Source organism: Octopus bimaculoides, chromosome 18, assembly GCF_046866305.1.
Source record: "Octopus bimaculoides isolate indiv1 chromosome 18, ASM4686630v1, whole genome shotgun sequence".
NCBI lineage: Eukaryota > Metazoa > Mollusca > Cephalopoda > Octopoda > Octopodidae > Octopus > Octopus bimaculoides.
Window position 1 is genome coordinate 29,193,133 of NC_142945.1, and position 22,439 is coordinate 29,215,571.

The 22,439-nt window shown below is 35.5% G+C and overlaps 1 protein-coding gene across 8 annotated transcripts in view; it reads right to left on the reverse strand.

Moving 5' to 3' along the window:
* LOC106867759 (uncharacterized) overlaps positions 1 to 22,439 on the reverse strand; it is a 229,337-nt gene that overhangs the window by 17,967 nt on the left and 188,931 nt on the right. For 4 of the 8 annotated variants that reach the window (XR_008266010.2, XR_016244964.1, XM_052974422.2 and 1 more), the window contains one exon: positions 9,567 to 9,676. Coding sequence is in view for 4 of the 8 variants with exons in the window: in XM_052974422.2 (XP_052830382.1) it covers positions 9,567 to 9,676 (110 nt within the window). In the remaining 4 variants the exon portion in view is untranslated. Of the gene's footprint in view, positions 1 to 8,533; positions 8,757 to 9,566; positions 9,677 to 22,439 lie in introns of those variants that run through there. The other 4 variants (XR_008266011.2, XM_089365947.1, XM_089365948.1 and 1 more) reach the window with 3 other exon arrangements.

Consider the following 22,439-nt stretch of genomic DNA (forward strand, 5'->3'; position numbering starts at 1 on the left):
GAAACGAAAAATGAAACCAACTCTATATAGACATAGAAAAATAAAGTCTGTACACACATCAAATCAAAGTAATATTAATATAAACGAAATGCCCCAAATACGAACATCGAGCCAAACTACCAATTATATATGATAAATACTCTATAATTACTCTATATACACTATATACTTGTTTATATACATTATGGGTAGTTATGTGGGTGCATTATTATATATATATATATACACATATATATATACACATATACATACATAGACATACACACACACATATACATATACACCATACATACATGTACACATGCATATACACATGTATATACATCACCATGCATACATTCTTTTACTCTTTTACTTGTTTCAGTCATTTGACTGTGACCATGCTAGAGCACCACCTTTAACCAAGCAAATCAACCCCAGGACTTATTATTTGTAAGCCTAGTACTTATTCTATCACTCTCTTTGGCCGAACTGCTAGATCACAAGGACGTAAACATACCAGCATCAGTTGTCAAGCAATGTTGGGTGGACAAACACAGATACACCAACATATACACACACATACATATATACAACAGGTTTCTTTCAATTTCCATCTACCAAATCCACTCACACAGCTTTGGTTGGCCCAATGCTATAGTAGAAGACAATTGCCCAAGATGTCACGCAGTGGGACAGGACCCGGAATGATGTGGTTGGTAAGCAAGCTACTTACCACACAGCCACTCCTGTGCATGGGTCATACATACACCCATGCACATATGCACACCCATATAACATATACACGCCCCAGCATGGCCATTGCTCTGAGCTGAAACTACAACAAAAAAATACCCATATACACACACACACACACACACATATATACACACGTACCCACAGTCTTACATATATACACATATATACCCATACACAGCTATATATCCACACATCTACCCATATATGAATAAACAAATAAGTAAATATCTACACCCAGATATACACATATGTATATATACAGACACGGATATATCTCCCGACAAAAATGCAAATATACATACATCCCCACACACACACACACACATATATATATATATATATATATATATATATATATATATATATATATATATACATATAGTTTTAGGGAAAATAACCAATTATCAAGAACTCATCGATGAAAATCCACTATTTTCCCTAAAACTATATATTATATATATACTTTATCTATAAGGCTCAATTTAATTTTAATTTTTTATAAATTGATTTTAATTGAGTTTTTTGCCTGTAATTTTGGATTTTGTCCCTAATATTATTATTATATATATATATATATATATTATAATGTTAGGGAATTACAAAATCCGAACTTACAAGGAAATACAATTTGATAATATCAAATTGAGTTGTACATTGAAAAATATTTTAATAATTTAGAGAAAAACCACCATGGTGCAACTCGCATGAAGAAGGAGATCAGACACCATCAAGAAAAGTGTACTATACAAAACTAGTTTAAAAATCTAAAACATTCAAGGGAGAATTTATAATACATAAAATCTATGAAATATTGGACTAAGAATTAAAATCGGTTACGTTTAAGAAACGAAAGTGGGAGAAAGACTACGAGCGTTTCATGGCCAGATGTCTTCTACATTTAGGGCCCACATCTCACTACCATGTAGAATTACTGTTTGTATACATATCTCATACAATCTTCCTTTCACTGGTAATTTTAAATGTGATCTTTGCTTTGAAGAAATGTATTATATAATTACTTTTAAATTAATATTATTAAATTATGAAGGTAATTTTACATTGAAGTGTTTTCACAAATATAGAAAAGCATTTAAATATTTCAATTCTAAATAACCCATTAATTATAATTGCTTTTCATAAAACATAATATGCAGAATTTTTCAAAAAATGTTTAGCATATTTAATAGATAAATAACTAATTGTGATATAGAATTTCTATGTTTCTAATTGTTGTAACATAGAATTCATGTTTATTTTTCATTCTTTCACTATCAACTGATGTCATCAAAAGTTACATACTAAACTGGCTTTTCTTAGATTATATTTCTTCTTAATGTTCTTTCTGTAGGTGTTCATCTACAAGAGATATTTTCTTGGTTCCTTCTTAATTTAACCAATTTTGGATTGTCTTGATAATATTGTGTTAACATGTACTTTTGGATTTATTAATTTGACATATTTTCTGTATCTAAATATGTTGACACAACAGAAACCTTCATTGGTATTGTATGGTGTAATCACCAATTAAAGATGTGTGTTTCTCCATTCTTATTTTCGTTGTCTTATACACCGAATTTCTTGGAACTCTTCTCAGTGATATGTGGATCGACTTATCACACATGAAGGATTGTCTTGGATGTTTTTTCTACTTGCATTTATTATTCTTAGATATAGTTAACCAAGTTCATTTAACACTGGGTGCTTTAATGATATCTGCCTGGAATTTTTAATCCCTTTTACTTTATATATATCATCATCGTTTAACGTCCGCTTTCCATGCTAGCATGGGTTGGACGATTTGACTGAGGACTGGTGAAACCGGATGGCAACACCAGGCTCCAGTCTGATTTGGCAGAGTTTCTACAGCTGGATGCCCTTCCTAACGCCAACCACTCAGAGAGTGTAGTGGGTGCTTTTACGTGTCACCCGCACGAAAACGGCCACGCTCGAAATGGTGTCTTTTATGTGCCACCCGCACAAGCCAGTCCAGGGGCACTGACAACGATCTTGCTCGAAAATCCTACGGGAGCCAGTCAGGCGGTACTGGCAACGGCCACGCTCAAAATGGTGCATCTCATGTGCCACCCGCACAAGAACCAGTCCAGGGGCACTGGCAACGATCTTACTTGGCTTGCCGGGTCTTCTCACGCACAGCACATTTCCAAAGGTCTCGGTCCGTAGTCATCGCCTCGGTGAGGCCCAATGTACGAAGGTCTTGCCTCACCACCTCAGCCCAGGTCTTCCTGGGCCTACCTCTTCCACGGGTTCCCTCAACTGTTAGGGTGTGGCACTTTTTCACGCAGCTATCCTCCTCCATTCTCACCACATGTCCATACCAGCGCAATCGTCTCTCTTGCACGCCACAACTGATGCTTCTAATGTTCAGCTTTTCTCTCAAGATACTTACACTCTGACGGGTATTCACATTGACATTACACATCCAACGGAGCATACTGGCTTCATTCCTTGCGAGCTTACGTATGTCCTCAGCAGTTACAGCCCATGTTTCACTGCCATGTAGCATGGTTGTTCGTACGCATGCGTCATACAGTCTGCCTTTTACTCTGAGTGAGAGTCCCTTTGTCGCCAGCAGGGGTAAAAGCTCTCTAAACTTTGCCCAGGCTATTCTTATTCTAGCAGCTACACTTTCAGCGCACCCACCCCCACTACTAACTTGGTCGCCCAGATAGCGGAAGCTATCGACTACCTCTAGTTTTTCACCCTGGAATGAGATAGAAGTTGTTTCCTATTTGTTTGCAGTCTTTATTGCACCTGAACATCTGCCACAAACAAAAACTAACTTGCTAGTTAACCTGCCTTTGATGTTGCTGCACCTCTTATGTGTCCATAGCTTGCACCGGGTACATCTTATAGAGTTACTACCTACTCCTTTTCTACATACTGAGCAGGGCCATCTACATATATATATATATATATATATATATATATATATATATATATATATATGTGTGTGTGTGTGTGTGTACCGGAGTAAGCGCATAAATGTGCAACAAGGTGAAAAAAAGAGTACTCAAATACCAGAGGTAGAGTAATATGCTTTTTCTAAAAGCAGCAGAAATATAACAAAAAACTGTTACTTGGAGTTTTACGGTCCCGTTCATCGGACAGTATATATATATATATATATATATATATATATATATATATATATATATATATATATATATATATATATATATATATATATATACTGTTGCTGCTATTGAACAAATTCTTGAATTTTTTTATCCTTTTTGAGTTTTCAAATAAAAATGATAATCAATACATATAGTAATATAAAGAAATTAATAAGAGTTATAATGGAGTTATTATCAAGATTTGCTTGATAATGTCCTTATTTAATTTTATTTTTTTCTTCAGAAATATTCAATAGTTTTAAACTTTCAGACTGCCATAAATTTAAAACACAAATAATAAAAATTGTAAATTTAATTCAGTTTCATAATTCCCAATGAATTCATGATATCTGTGATAATCTAATGTATGTTCAAATGGATCATTTGTGATCAGAATATATCTGAAATGAAGTTGATTAAGACATCAAAACTTGGAGAAAATTAGATTTTGGTAATTTGTTAAGTGTGATCAAAGAATATTGGAAACAAATTCCCTTTTCAACCAGCTAGCACTATTCCATTTCACATTCTGAGATATTGCAAAGTGACCGAGAAAAAAGTGTATCGTAATAGATATTAACCTGTTAATAATATTGTCACTTCTGGTTCTGAATGCATCAAGCCTAGAGTTCTATACATTAAATGAAAAGTAATGTACTCTGAAATAAAAGATATTGCAGCATATAACTAATAGGCTTTTATAGAATATTTAATGGAGAATAACTAATATAGGTTTAATTCATTCATTTCATGAATCATAAAATTATGAAGCTGTCAAAAATTTGTACAACCATTTAAACTTATGATGACTACTGTGTGTGTGTGTGTGTGTGTGTGTGTGGATGCATGCACACATATATATAAGATCAGTAATAAGTATGTATATGAACAAATCTGAAATATATATATGATAAAGTTCAATATAGATAATATAGTGGAACAAGTTTCATAATTAGTCAATGCTAAGCAATCACCAAATGACAAAACACTAATCAATTATGCAAATATCAATGACATGTATCACGTTAGTATTAATTCTTTTATGTATCTCAACCTAGAGGCTGTGGCCATGCTGGGGCACCATTCCTATATTTTATTTAGTAGAGTACATGCTTATTTAACTATTACAAGTATTTAGATTTTGACAATGCATTCTGGGTTAAAATTATCATAATGGTCACAATAACACATTAAGATTGAATATTGCTGGGTGAGTTATTTCCATGTGTGGTTAGAAATACAAGTGAAAGACTAAAAAAACAAACAAATATTGGCGGACTACATGTATATATATATATATATATATATATATATATACACACACACACATATATATATTTGATTATATGTATTTATTTTCTCTTAGTTAACAATTAACTCCGACAAAATAAATTAGTTAATAGATACCAGGGTAGCAAACATCACAAAATGACTGTGGTGTAACTCCTGTTTATGAGGTAGAAACTCCCTGTTAGTTAGGGGTATTTGAGTAAATATAAAATTTAATAAATGGAGTAATACGCATATGTTAAATGAATTCTTTTATTTCAGACACATGTTTGTTGGGGAATTTCAACGACTTCACTAGCACCAATTTCTGGCCTCCTAATTCTCCGGATTGTAATCTCATGGTGTGTTGGGCTTTGTTGGGAAAGATACCAACCACTCAACCTGGAACATCAAGGCTGAGCTGGTGGCCAAGATCAAAGAAGTACTCAAAGGCACAGTAAGGAATACATGCTCCAGGTTCTTGAGTTATCTTGAGGCCATAATGGAAGCTAAGGGCAGCAGCTTTGAGCAAACTGTTTTCTCCCAGCCATAGTCTAGTTGACATTTTTAGTTTTTTTTTTTTAAATACTCTTACTTTTGGATGGGATACTGTGTTTTCTTTTCCTTTTACACAAACTGTTAAATTTAGCCCAAAAACTATATACATTTGTACATGAGTACATACATACATCTATACATAAAATATATTGTCATGTATGTTAGAAATATACAACACCCTACTGCAACACTATGTGGACTAAGATCTCTGTTGACAAGCCACTCATACATAATCTTAGCTACTTAGGTTAAGTTTCTTTATTTGGACAGGCAAAGTTGTGATGTTGCTGTGGTGTAGTTAGTTAGCACACCACTGTTTACAGCAGATGCTGTGTTTGAATTCTACATGTAATGTTACAGTATTTTTCTATGTTCTATATTAGATACATATAATACTGAAATGCTGCATGATCTGAGAGGCAGTGGATATATAATTTTAGTTACTTTGGTCAAGTTCCTTAATTTGGCTGGTCAAAGTTGTGATGCTGTTTTGAGTATAATTATTGTTGTTGTTGGCATGCTTTTGTCTCGGGAAACAATGGAGTTGTGCATAAACTAATCCAGTCTGGTTTTTACATTTCATGTCCTCTCCAGTTTTGCGCAGGCCTGAGCTAGATGTAAGAAATTCTTGGGTAGCCCAATCGTTGATGTAGTCCAAAGGAGTACAGAGCATTATGTTTGGCACCAGCTTGGCTGCAGGAGCTGCCGGAAGAGTGTCGAGTCGAACACTAAACCACCTATGGGGCTCCACTCCTGATTTCTTTGACGGTTGTCTCCTTTTCGTAACCCTGGATAGGGGCCCATACCAGGTACTCTCAGCCGGAGCCAGCTGAGCCCAGGACTCGTGTCAGGCAGGGTCGTCACTCCATGAAGTAGTGAAGACAATCACTACCCACTAATAATAGTTAGCATAATAGCACAGTTATATAATTTACAGAGGATGTGGCATTTAAATGCCACAAGTGAAGTTACAATTAATTTTATTTCTTCATCATCCCCCCCACCCAGCACTCTCTCTCTCTCTCTCTCTCTCTCTCTCTCTCTCTCTATATATATATATATATATATATATATATATATATATATATATATATAGGTAATTTATAAAAACAAAGGAACCAAATTTCTGCTTAAGATAGACATTTATCATCAGTTCAGACTTTCTAACAAGTAACTGATTGACTTATGGATGCGGAGCTTTGAGGAAAGTTTCCGGTGAGGAACAGAAATCAAATGCTGTGTCATAGTTAGTATTTATTATATGCTTTAAGCATGCCATGTGATGAAGGTCAGTTTCAGATTTAAAATTTGTGTTACACAAAGTTAGTAAGATACAAAGCCATGCTATTTATTAATACACAAGTTGTTAATGACTATAACATTGCCAATTACTAATGATAGACTGCATCAGCCTGCATAAGATGGATGTCAACTACATTGGTTGAAGTATTGAGATTTTCTGAAGTGGAATGTAGCACTTTCCTTTAACAACACTGTACATGATAGCCAGAAAATTACTAAAAACCTCAGTAGTAATTTATGTTGTAAGTATGAGGCTAACCACAGGGATTGGTGCTTTATCTGAGAGTAATGGCACTTGTTTAGTAAAAAATATACTTTTTCTGGTATTAATATTAAATAAAAAATCTCAAAAATATATGGAAGTTCCAGATACAAAGCTTACATTTTTCTCTGTGAAGATTACTATTGAAAATTCATACAGGGCAGTTATTGTAAATATAAGAGTTTTAGTTCAGAATAAAATTTTCTGTTTGAAAAGTTTCCAGTTATTTAATGGTTAAATAAGTATATTTTTCATTAAATTATACCCATGTTGAGAATGATCTCTGTCTGTTTCTACCTCACATTCTCAACATCTCTTAGAGACTGAGAGAAGAGTAAGAGGCAGAAAAGTAGAAAAGGTAGAATGCCAGATTAGATGCCTTGTAGATTACAGCTTAGCAGTTTTACAACTGAATTCAAATCTTAAAGGGTAGTTATTTTTTTTAGGAGGAATTGGCATTACAACCAGTCAGTATATATATAGTCAGTTTAAAATATCTTCATTTTGTGCACAAAGTGATTCAGAAAGAGGTATTACAAATGACATAATCGTTTATATTTGCAACTACTGAATTTCAATCTGATAATCAGAAAATCAATTCTTGATATTACAAAGACTCACATGAAGTCTACACTGGAGTAAGGACATTGCTGCTGCTGCTGTTGCTGCACACACAGACATTCTAGACTGCATCTAGAAAAGGGCACACAACTGATTGGTATGAAGTCACTCACAGAAATGTTCCAGATTCTGGCTCATAGAGTCTTCTCTCTACTTTTTCTACTGCTACTATAATGGCCTCTGCTCCACAGGCATTTCTGATTCACTTACTTCTTCTCCTTTCATTATTCTTGTTGTGTCCAAGACTTACATTATAGACATAGCATAACATAAGTTTCTAAAAAAATCCTTTTATTATTGTCCAAATATATCAGAATTTTCTTCTTGCCTTATTGAAGTTTTAAAATACAATTTAGGTGGGAGGGGAAGAAAGAAGTGTTCATAAACTTAGTAAGTCTTTGCAAATTGATGAGGCTGATGCAATAGATTTTCAACTTCTGTAGATTGATGTCAGTAGGGAAAATGTTAAGATGGATAAATTTCCAGATAACAGCAGTTCTGAGGAAAATGGTTTGAATGAATTGTTTAGTGAAGTATAAGAGATAATCAAAGAGAGAATGCTGAATGAAGTAAAGTTGCTTATAAGAGAACATGATATAAGATTGTGAGACTAACCTCATCAACAACATGAGCATTTTTCATTATATTTTTCTTTTAGATGAATCCATCAGTTCTGAGAGCAGTATTCTTCTTGAAAACTTTGAGCAGCAATTGGAGCAAGTATGTTGCATGTTACCTTAGCTGTTGCAGTCTCATCACTCACTTTCATTTTTTAGCAGTTGTAGTATTATGTTAGAGAGTTGTACTGTAGCACCACTTGTATGGATTTTATTAATATTACTACACCTAAGATGTGGTCACATGACCTGCTAGAAATAGCAATTAAATTCCCTTAAATAACATACAACCAAATTTTTTTTTAAAAAAAGAAGGAAACATTGGGCAGTATATTGCTAGCTATACAAAAATGATAATGTAATGGTTGAAACACATTCAACCATAAGACTGCTCAGTGAAAGATTATTTAAGGTTAAATAACTATAACAACAATACTATGTTCTGCTGCAGCTAACACAACAGTCATCTTTACTAAAAACAATCTCTGTAGTACACCTACTATCATCAACATAGCTACAACTCTCACTATTACAACTGGGTAGGTATCAATGATAATCAATCAACATATATTAGCATAAAAGATATTTACAGACTGATGTAGAACAATTAACAAAAAAAAAAAAAAAAAAGAAAACAGGTAGCAACTAAAATTGTGGTGGAGATCTGACATTATTACTAAAATTGCATATCATATAAAGACCTCATACATCTCTAAAGAAGTGTGCCACCAGATCAACCTAAAATATGTAGTGTGACATGATAGTCTTTTTATTTAGTTTTATACCCATAGCTTTGTTTCTTGACAGTAAAAAGTAAGTACTTAAATATAAAACAATAGCTTTATGTTGTAGCTGCTCTTTTGTGTATCTATCATATAAATAGTTAAATATGTAAAAAAATTTCATTTGTTACAAAGTGAAAAATGTACCAATTTTGGTGGACAGTGAAATATATTTTTCACAAGACCAATTCATAACAACTAACACACCAGGTAGACCAAGACCATTTTTGTAAGCAAAAGAACTATGCATATGAGAAAGGCAGGACCAGGAGAAACTTACCTTTTGCTATTGTTAGAAGTAGAAGCTTTTAGTATTGTAACATTTCCTACATTAATTATTGGATTATCAGGAAATTTTATCAACAGTTTTTGGCCACCACACTCCACTCCCTGTAAAATAAAGATGTCATTAAGAAAATTATAACTCGAATTTATATATGTATAAACAATAAATTAAATAGAGAAATACAATTGAAAATCTAACAATTTATTTATATTATAATATAATATAAATATAATATAATATAATATCGTCCAACCCATGCTAGCATGGAAAGCGGACGTTAAACGATGATGATACAAAAATTATTAAATAAATAAAAAAGCCAACAATTTGTTTCGACATATACATTATTTGATTTATAAACAGTTCATATCCATGTATACAAGTCTCTTCAGGGTTTTGGTTCAAAAAGACAGATGAAATTCTACCTAAAAGGACTGCCAAATTGCAAAATACTGATTGTTTAAGAGCATGAGTGTTAACTATTCAGATACATAACAAGCACCATAAAAGAACAGAATTATAACCGACAAAATAATTAAGTAAAGAAGATCTACAAGTGTCAAAAGACTGTTTCTATATATCTCCAATAATGTTAATTCAAATGCATTTAAGTCGAAAACAATCACTGGCTATTTTAGTAATATATAATAATAACAATATATAAATAAAGTATCAGAGTCCTACTTAGTTTTAGAGATGGTAATAAATCGTGTAAATCAATATTCATTCTATAAATATTTCTAGTATATCAACTAACTATTTATTTATATGCAATACTTTTCAAATATTTATAATTACTCAAAGAAAATATATATAAATTATATATAATGATAATATAGTATCATATTAATATAATGATAAAATAAAATAACACTTCTCATTTATTTCAAGTTACTGATATAAATATTGTTCAAAGTAATTCACAAATAATGCTCCTTATTTAAGTATTTTATCAAAGGGAGAACGCAGTAAATAAAATAAACACAGACTTAGATCTATGATAATTATAACCTATATTATTTCTTAGATAAAGATATAATAAACTATAAATATAAATGATAAATATCAAAATTTTACTAAGTCTTTCAGAAGTAACTAAAAAATAATGCAGTTCTATATTTAAGAGATGAGGAATTATGTACATTATTTACATTTGATGGATATTTGTCCTCATCTTGTTTGTTAACACAACGTTTCAGCTGATATACCCTCCAGCCTTCATCAGGTGTTTTGGGAAAATTCCAAACCTGGGTTCTCATTCCTAAGGTATTTTTTGATATTATTATTATTATTATTATTATTATTATTATTATTATTAAATAGTCTACCTTTGTGAAGAGTTACGTCAATCCTTTTTAAAATGTTATTATTATTATTATTATTCAGGTCACTGCCTAGAATTGAACTCGGAATCTTGGGGTTAGTAGCTTGCGCTCTTAACCACTTGTAGTTAAAGGCTCGGGCTACTAACCCCAAGATTCTGAGTTCGATTCCAGGCAGTGACCTGAATAATAATAATAATAATAATAATAATAATAATAATAATAATAATATCAAAAAACACCTTAGGAATGAGAACCTAAGTTCAGAATTTCCCCAAGACACCTGATGAAGGATGAAGGGTATATCAGCCGAAACGTTGTGTTAACAACAAACAAGATGAAGACAAATATCTGTCAAATGTAAATAATGTACAAAATAATGGCCCTTATTTATGTAAATTATTGGAGAACTCTGAAAATATAAATAAACAAAAGCATAAACATAAAAAAATAGATCTACGATAAATATAACCTATATTATTTCATAGACAAAAAGATAATAAACTATAAATAATATATTTCAAAATTTTACTAAGTCTTTCAGAAGAATACAAGCTATAAGGTACACAATATTATAAAAAATTATCAAAATCATCAAACTTAGTTTGTATCACAATTAATACACAAATTTACAATTACTCAAAAATATATAACTGTATATAATAATTGTTGCAATCTACTTATTCATACTTACACAAACAATTTCTAGAACAAATACTAAATTAGTTTATCAGAGGAAAAAAAAAATTTTTTATAAGTAAAAGTTTATATATTTATAAACAAATTAGCTATTTAAAAAAAAAACAAATACGTATTTGGAAATAAATGTTTTTGATCACAATATAGCATTATGTAAAATTATTCATTTATTATTATTATCATTATTATCATCATTAATTAATAAATTAAATGAATGTATTTATAAATGTATAATCATTTAGTATAATGAAGATAGCTTATTTGTAATTTATAATTAATATTTAGCTACAAAAATAATGATGTATTTTGCAGTAAATACAAATATTTTTACTGGAACTAATATGAAATATTATGAATAAATCCACAAAAAAAATGAAATTAAAAGAAATGCAAATATTCCCAGACTGAGCCTTGTTGGTGGTTGGGCAATAAACATTGAAGTTTGCTTACATATTTTTATTCTTTTAAATTCCCTTGATGTTTGTGCTTTAATGCAATTAATTATCATCTGTTTGATCGAAACATTTGTTTATAAAATATGGATAATAATAAATGGTAGGATATCAAAAACATTTCTTTTGAAACTCCTTGCATGGGTTCAATATATTAACATGTTTTCAAATGTGCTGACTTATACTATGGAATTTCTATGGATCCTGCTGGTAAAAATACTTTTATACAAAGGAGTCTAGAATGAAGTTGATATTCTCCATCAAATTATCAGAGATATATGTGACAACCAAATTGAACATGTACATATATACAGTTGTACCACCTTATGGAAGGGGAATCAGAATTTTTAAAAATAAAAACTTGCATTTCACTCAAATCCCTTTCAATTACATTAATTCATGCCTATAGCAGGAGAGAATTATGTTCATCAACCAATTACATGTGTGGAATTCTAAAATCTATGCACCATTATCACCTTGACTGTAGTTTTTAGCATGTTCCCATATAGATAATGTTGACTGAATAGATTTCCAGGTAACACAGGCATTAGTTTGATAAGTGATATACACAAAACTTTGGTTACAGCATTTTCAATTTAACATCTGTACGTGTGTGCATGCATGTGTCATCATCATCATCATTTAATACTTGTATGGGTCAGACAGAATTTGTGGAGGCAGATTTTCTACAGCCAGATGCCCTTTCTGTCACCAAGCCTCACCTATTTCCAAGCAAGCTAATATTTCCCATTGGCCAGACATGTTTTTTTTGGTAGACAGGAAATGAACAACATTACCTGTATGTTAGTGATGCTTGCTTACAACCATTACATGATGTTAAGTCAAGAGTATACACACACACACACATACATATGATAGGCGGCTTCTATTTTCCATCAACCAAATCCCCTCACAAGACTTTGGTTAACTCAAGTCTATAGTAGAAGACACTTACCCAAGATGTCACATAATGGAACTGAATCTGAGACCACATAGTTAGGAAGCAAACTTCTTAGCACATAGCCATGCCTACATTTATTATATGTGTGCATATATAAATAATGAGGATATATATGAAGTGTGTGTGTGTGTGTATGTGTGTATTTTGGCAACTTGTTTCTCTATGTCATATCATTAATTTGATGTGTGTGTGTAAATGTTGGCACATGATAAAATGGTAGGCTCTATTCCTCGGGGTACGTAGCATGTCATGCCTTGAACAAAGCACAAGATTTCAAGCTTGCTACAGTTTAATCAGCTGAAATTGGTACCAGCTGAGGGTTGGTGGAATGCTCTCACTCTCCATCATCACGTTCTGTTGCATCAAGAGTTGGAAGGCTGCGAGGTTGTCAATGTTGGCTAATGACTAAATAAAGACCAAAAGCAACTAGCAAAAGTAATGCAAATGCTAAAAAGACAGTCTTTGTTTCAAATGACAGCTGTAGAGCATGTAAGCATACATGTGTTTATACACACACATTGTAACTTGAATTAAAGGTTATATGGGAATAAGGTGTGCAAGAAATGGTGCAGCACTAACACATGAAACCTTGTGTAGGGAAATCAGTTATTGCCTGTATTGTTCTCTTTTTCTACTGTTTCACTTATATACCTAGTTATACACACACATGGAAGGATGGAAGGAAGGAAGGAAGGAAAGGAGGGAGGGAAGATGAGTGGCCAGATGGTAATATATGCAGGCATCTTTACATTCATACATATATGTCTATGTATATACATACACACACACACATACATACATACATATATATATATATATATATATATATATATATATATACACACATACATATATATATATATATATATATATATATATATATATGCATGTATGTGCCTTGGAGGCTTAAGGCCAACTTCTTTGACATAAGATTTTATTTAATTCTCTTTACTGTCCCTACCACAAACCAAATGAATCTTTGCATTACATCTATATACATTCAAACACTCTAGGAGGATAATCAACTACCTTGTTCCTAACATCTCTCAAACACTTTTCAATCTTCAAGTAAAGAGGTAAATCGTTACAGAACCTGTACCCTGTTACAACAATGCACTCTGCAGAAGTGGCTACAAAGACAAAATCACACTTTGAGCACTAACACACAACAGGAATAGAAACACTACATGGTCTACACCTCCATACTACATGAATGTAGCTCACCAAAATGGAAAAACTTGTTGACCCTACTTAGAAAATATTTTCCTCCAAGCCACAGATACCATAAAATCTGCAAGAAAAATACAGTAAAAAGCTTTTTCACAACTACTCCAAACTTCAAACAAATTATTGCTTCTTGAAACACTTGCAAACTACAAGAAACTAAAGAAAACCTTTCCACCAACACCTGCCAGCTCAACAATAACTGTTTAGTTAACCCTTTAACATTTGGATTATTTTGTCAAATGTAATGCTTATTTATTTGCATTGTTTTCAATAATCGTGTATTATTTTGTAGCTTCAAGATTTTGATGATATGGCTAAATATTTTTAGAATGCCATTGTAGGGTAGGTGTGAGAGATGGGATCTGGTTGATTTGAGTGTAAAACAAGTAGAATATTAGGGATGGATATGGCTGGTTTAAATGCTAAAGTGTTAATGGCATAGTCTACAAATGTACTGATACCACTAACTCTTCATTCAGGGCCTATATCAGTATGACATCCAAACCCTTTAAGCTCGGGTACAATTCTCCCAATTATTCCTTTAGACATTCAAACAAAACTAACCAAACATTTTTAGCTAATTATGATGATGATCTTATGATATCAAGTTAAATATCCTCACTAAAGCTAAATTCTACTCTGGAATGGAAAACTGTGCAACTTATGCTTATCAAAATCGAACTAAATTCGACGACTGGCCCCCATGCCAACGTCTTCTCCATTGGACACTAAACTCTGCTTGCAAAGACCTGTTGGGGCAAGCGAATGCGAAATCGTGATGGCACCATCGTTTGAGCATGATCGTTACCAGCGTCGCCTTCCTGGCACTTGTGCTGCAGCTTCGCATTCCTGGCACTTGTGCAGGTGGCACGTGAAAGGTCATTCGAGATTGTTGCCAGTGCTGCTGGACTGACTCCTGTGCAGGTGGCATGTAAAATACACCATTTTGAGCGTGGCCGTTGCCAGTACTGCCTGACTGGCCTTCGTGCCAGTGGCACGTAAAAGCACCCACTACACTCTTGGAGTGGTTGGCATTAGGATGGACATCCAGCTGTAGAGACTCTGCCAAATCAGATTGGAGCCTGGTGCAGCCATCTGGTTCACCAGTCCTCAGTCAAATCGTCCAAGCCATGCAAGCATGGAAAGCGGACGTTAAACGATGATGATGATGATGATTCTCCAAAGACACTGAACAGACTCTTTCTTGCATACAGAACTTACAGATATTTTAATTTCTTAAATTACACCAACAGGGAATTCCCAACTAATTCACGTCAAATATATATATATATATATATTGTTGTTGTTGACACTCTGTCGCTTATGACGTCGAGGGTTCCAGTTGATCCGATCAATGGAAAAGCCGGCTCGTGAAATTAACGTGCAAGTGACTGAGCACTCCACAGAAACATGCACCCTTAATGTAGTTCTCAGGGATGTTCAGCATGACACAGTGTGACAAGGCTGATCCTTTGAATTACAGGCACAACAGAAACAGGAAGTAAGAGTGAGAGAAAGTTGTGGTGGAAGAGTACTGCAGGGTTCGCTACCATCCCCTGCCGGAGCCTCATGGAGCTTTAGGTGTTTTCGCTCAATAAACACTCACAACGCCCGGTCTGGGAATCGAAACCGCAATCCTATGTCCGCGAGTCCGCTGCCCTAACCACTGAGCCATTGCGCCTCTATATATATATATATATATATATATATATACACACACACACACACTCGCACAGACACACACACACCTACTAAACTAACTCACTCCATAAACTACTACTCTACATAACCCTAATTTATTCAACTATTATTTTTTGCAATTCTAGTGTTCTTATTAATCTTATTATTATGAATAGTAATTCTTATTAAGAATGTTAATTTATTACAAATTTTATATTATGAACTTGTTTATTATTACAAATTAATTAACTATTATTATTATCTTCTTCTTCTAGTTGGGTGTCGCACTATGCAATGCTGTGGTCATCACGGTGTCTTGCCACCTTCTCCTGTCCACTACCCCCATGGACAGCTGAGAATAAAGACAATCCTGTGGCTACGATGTCTTTCAGCCAAGAAGTGGGATGTCTGCCTCTTTTACGTCTGCCATTCACCTTGCCAGTTATGAGCGTTCACTCAAGTCCATCCCGCCGCATGACGTGGCCAAAGAACCGTAGCTTCCACTTCATGATGTGTCGCCGAAGCGTCATCTTGCAACTGAGCTTTTCTAGTACCCAGTTGTTCGTCCTTCTCTCCGTCCACCTCACTCTAAGGACTCTGCGGTAACACCACATTTCAAAAGCGTTCACTCTTTTCTTGCCTGCCTTCAACATTGTCCACGACTCGATGCTGTATGTCTAAATAAAGAAAGTGGCAGCCTGAAGTAGCCTTATCATCATCATCATCATCTAATTTTCATTGTATTCCCCATCATTATTAGTACTGAATAATTTTTATTACTATTCTCTATAATTTGTAGTAATTTTAGTAATATCGTTAATTCATATTCATTGCTTATATATTTGTGTGTATGTGTGTAAATATATGTGCATATATTCGTTATGTATATGGTAATTATATATGTGTATATAGGTACTTGTGTTTGTGTACTAATGAATCTGTATGGGAAAGATATATATGTGTATCTATCTATCTATCTATCTATCTATCTATCTATCTACCTACCTAATGTGTGTGTGTGTGTGTGTGTGTGTGTGTGTGTGTATTTGCATATCTATGAACATATGTGTATAAGTCCTGGGTATGACAAACTTTATCCCGTGGCAAGGCTCCAGTTCAGGAGTCCAAGACCTGTTGGGAATGTGGAGTTACACCTAAGATGTCATCACTCCCAGGTCTGCACTGGCTTGGAGCAGTAGTACCTGTTAGGCTCTCTTTAAGGGCTAAATAATTATCTTACTCGAGTGGCACCGGTAAGGTATTATCAGCCACTGAAAAGAACGATGAAGAGTGTACTTAACAACACTAGGGTTAGAGCCCCTAACTACACTGTCAAGGAGCAGCCTGGTTGTTATGACCCTGCTGGTTTAGAGCCACAGGGAGAGCCAGTGGATGATGGACCAGCTGTCTCTGAGACAAGTATAAAGAACACATTTTTGTCCTGCAGAAGAACCACAAAAATTAGCACTCTCAATGTGAAGACTGTTCGGATGCGGGAGAAGAGAGAGGGATTGGGTCATCTGTTTGAGGAGAGTGGTATGTAGATGCTTGCAATCCAAGAACACACGATCCTACACAATGAGCCTATGAACAGAGTGATGATTGGAAAGAAGAGCTAGCTCATCACCACATCAGCTGTGAGGAACATGGCTAGTGCTGCAGTAGGAGGAGTGGGTGTTGTGTTGAGTGCAAGAGCCAATCTGTTAGTGATGAAAATCATACCTTTCTCCCCGCAAGTGTTGAGGGTGACCTTCAATGGAAACCCAAGGCTGACAGTCATCTCAGCCTATAGTCCAACCGAGGGGAACAATGATGCGAGTGTGGGAGACTTCCTTGAGGAAGTGTGTAGAACTGTCAACACCATACCAGCTCATAACATCCTGCTTGTTCTGGGTGATCTCAGTGCACATCTGAGTAAAGAGCATCAACTCTGCAAACTCAAAAGTGTGCACAGCTAGAGAACATCTGAAAGCTGCCAAGGACCAATTCCCTGCTGATCCTACAGAGGAGAGGAAGGAGAATGTGGAGGTGATAAAGGAAGAACTCTTTACCGCTTGGACTGAGGACAGAGAAGAGACACTGATGGAGAAGATCAGAAGTGTGGAGAGGGTGGTTGATGGGTCTAGTTGTAAAGAGAGCTGGGTGATAATCAACAAGAACACAGGGAGGAAGAGAGGGAGTTCAAGTCATATCCAGGGAACAAGGCCCGAGGATAGGAAGAGTAAATGGCTGGACCATTTTAAGACCCTGGGGAGATCAGGCAGCTGTTTGAGGAACTGGATATTGAAACAGGACCCTTTGCCAAAGAGTTGCTTCAGAAAGCCAAGAAGGAGATCAAGGAGGGCTAGGCCTATGGAGAAGATGAAGTAGCTCTAGAGGTGATGAAGAGGTATGATTTCGATATCATCCTTGAGTTCTGTAACCAGGCACTGGAAAAAGGAGTTGTCCCAAATCAGTGGACGATCAGTAACATTGTTCCAATGCCAAAGAAGGGAGATCTCTCTAACACCAACAACTACAGGGGGATCTCACGGATGTCACTCATAGCAAAGACCCTCAGCAGGATGATTCTTAACAGGATCCAGTCCAAGATGGAGAAGAAGCTTAGGGACAACCAGAATGGCTTTAGAGAGGGAAGATCAACCTCCTAAGGTTGAGGAGGATATTACAGGGAGCTGGAGCAAAGAGTCTTCTTGCTGTCATGGTTTTCATTGACTTTAGGAAGGCATTTAATTCTGTGGACCGTCACTGCCTGATGATCTTACAGGCTTATGGAATCCCCAAGAAGATACTGGGCCGGATATCACTGCTCTACACCAACACCAAAGCCCAAGTCGCTACATCTGACAGGATGACAGAGTTCTTTGAGAGACTGATTGGAGTGCTTCAGGGAGATACAATGGATCCCTATCTTCTTATCATCGTGGTGGACTATTGTATATGCCTTGCATTGGGGGAAACACCAGGACTCTGGCTTTATTATAATGCTGGCTCAGAGCAGGAGGGTCAAGGCTAAAAAGATATCAGATGCTGAATTTGTTGACAACGTAGTTCTTGTGACAAACGCAGTGAGGGAGGCAATAACGTTGATGCAGGAGGCGAAGACTGTATCGATGGGTGTGGGGCTGAAAAATGAATGATATTAAAACGAAGTATCTAGTAAACAATATTAAGAAACCAGAGAAGATTATGAATGTAGGCGGTAAGCCACTAGAGTTGGTTGAGGACTTCCTGTATCTGGGAGCAAAGATTGGGAATACAGAGGGTGATACAGTTGAGAGGAAGAGCAAAGCCTGGGTGGCATGCCACAATTTGAGATCTGTATGGAAGTCGGACCTTCGTAAAGACCTGAAGATCCGTATCTTCGTTGCTGCAGTGGAGTCTGTGCTGTTGTATGGATCTTGGGCTTGAACACTGACCAAGAAACTGACTCAGATGGTGGATGGGTGCTACACGAGAATGCTGAGGATGGCTCTGAACATTAATCAGTATACACTGAGGATGAAGAACTCAGAGCTGTACGAGAGCCATCCAATAGTTAAATCAAAAATAACAGAGGAGACTGAGGTTAGCTGGACATCCTCACCGTCATTCAGATATGACACTGCACCCAGTGCTCCTGTGGGAGCCCCTACATGGACACACTAGAAGAGGGAGACTGAGGATAACATATGTTGATGCCCTAAGGACAGACACTGGTCTCGGTAGACATAGGACATGGCAGCAATGATGAGGGACAAAGACTGATGGAGAGAACTCATACATGGATCTTGGGAATTTTACCTGCCCCATTGAGATGTGTATAAGCATGTGTGTTTATATAAATTAGATTTTTTTGCAAACAATTTGCAGATGCAAGCGCTACCAGTTGAAAGCTCCGCATACCAAATACTAGCGAGTTTATCAGATCATCATTAGTGAATGCACGTCATTTCAGGGCCTTCTTGCTGTCATCATTGTATACCTCACTGAAATGAGATCCCGCTTACAAGATCAACTGGTTTCACTCAATATTCTTCTAGCCATTGCGCTTTTTAACAGTTGAACCTATAGCAGAAAGGATTATTACTTAAGTTTCTATTACATTCATCATCTCACTTTTACTGATTGCAATTTTTATGACTTGTGTACACACACACACACACACACACACATAGTAGACATAGAAATGTGGCAAATTTAACTATCTCTCTGTGGATTAAATAAAATGATGAACAGCCTTAATTGATTATATATCATCATCATTTAATGTTCACTTTTTCTTTTTCCTCTTCTCCACTTTAGTCTGTATATCACTCATGGTGGAATTTTTTTTATGATGAATTAGGCCTAGTGACAACAACAGTCGCCTCACACTGTGTCCAATGCCTCTACATCCTACTTCAATTGGAAAATGCTCCACTTTCCAGCCTGTGTTTTCACATTCCTTGAAGAGGTTTTTATAACAGTCAATCTTTTGAGCCCAAGCGGCATCCATGTTATCTTGATGAGGAACTATTAACTCGACTAGACTTACCACTTTCTTTCTTTTACACCAATGATAATAATTAGTTTCTTTGTAAATGGAATGGGAAAGAATCCTTGTAAATTCGCAGCCACCCAGCTGTTCCACTTTTCATTGCTCACAGAAAATGTTTTCTTCTTCAAATGGATCTGCTAGCTTGAATGTACAATGGTAATGAAACCCCTGGTCGGTTTCTTTCATGTTTTTTTTTGTTTTGTTTTTTTTTTGCCACTAAAGATGAGAGTAATTTGGTTCTTTGTTGCATTGAGAATAATCTTAAGGACCCAACTGTGTCCCCTTATATATCTGTCCAGTGCCAGTGAACAGTTGGAAAGAATATGTTTCAGTGCTCCGACTTTTCCGCATCTGCATATATCATTTTCTGATACGTTCCATCTTACTAAGTTTGTAGGTGAAGGCAAGACATCACAGGATGAATGAATCAGAAAACTTAGTCCACCTCCAACATATTGTTTTCTCAACAGTGTGTTCCTTCCATTTCATCATCTGTCCTTATTGAGAGCATTGAACCAAATGAAACTCTCTTCTCTCTGTTTCCTTTGCTTTGATGCTGTTGCTATCAACAAATCTGCATTCACTCTGCAGCTTACTTGAAAACAGTCTGAATCAATCTGCGTCAAATCCAAGTCCCTTCCAATAAATTTGTTTTGCACCCACCATGCCTTGGTGTCTAAGTGATGTTAATTGCATTGTTACTTAAGTCTCTAATGTGGTGAGCTGGCAGAATCGTTAGCACACCGGGCAAAAGGCTTAGTGGCATTTCATCTGTCTTTATGCTCTATGTTCAAATTCCGCTGAGATTGACTTTGCCTTTCATCCTTTTGAGGTCGATAAATTGATTAACAGTTGAACCTATAGCAGAAAGGATTATTACTTAAGTTTCTATTACATTCATCATCTCACTTTTACTGATTGCAATTTTTATGACTTGTGTACACACACACACACACACACACACACATAGTAGACATAGAAATGTGGCAAATTTAACTATCTCTCTGTGGATTAAATAAAATGATGAACAGCCTTAATTGATTATATATCATCATCATTTAATGTTCACTTTTTCTTTTTCCTCTTCACATGAGCTGGACAAAATTTGTTAAGGTGGATTTTGTATAGCCAGATGCCATTCCTGTCATCAACCCTCACCTGTATATCTGTCTATGACCTTACATGCCCTGCAAGATTTGAAACAAAGGATGCTGCTTGCATGATGGTGACACTTGCTTACAGCTATCACGTGATATCAAGGCGAGGAAAGAGTAACACACACACAAGCAATTTTCTTAGTAAGACAACCACAGGAAAAGTATTGCACTAAAGATAAACTATTATACTTGACATTTGTTGACCAGAAGAAAACCTTTGGCAGAGTCCCTCAGTTTATGATCAGGTGGCCTCAGAGGAAGCTAGGGGTAGACTAATGGCTTGTGAAAGACATATAAGCCATGTACAGGGGTGCTGTTAGTAAGGTGATAGTTAGCCATGAGTAGTGGTTAATTAGTGTTCAGAAAGGAACTCACCAAGGATCAGTTCCAAGCCCCCTCCTATTCATTATTTTCCTGCAGACCATAACAGGAATTTAAGACCAGCTGCCCTTGGGAACTACTATATACTGATGAGCTAGATCTCATAACAGAATCTGTAATAGAATTAGGGGGAAAATTCCAGGTCTGGAAGCAAAACCTGGAATTAAAGAGCCTTGATATTAATTTAGGGAGACCAAAGTTCTAGTGAGCAAGAAAATGAACAGGATTCAATTCCCTTCAGGTAAATGACCCTGCTTATGTAGGAAAGTTGTAAGCTGGAAATCCACATGATGTATGCCATGTAAGCTATGGACACTCAAGACATATGGTGGAATCACTGGAAGGTTAACATGGAAAGTTGAGGTTGTATGCGGAAGATGTACAGGAGCTATAAACAGGAAGTATATTTTCTCAGTTATCCTGGAAGTACTAGATGATTTCTGTATGTATTCAGTGTCAGTCTGGTCAT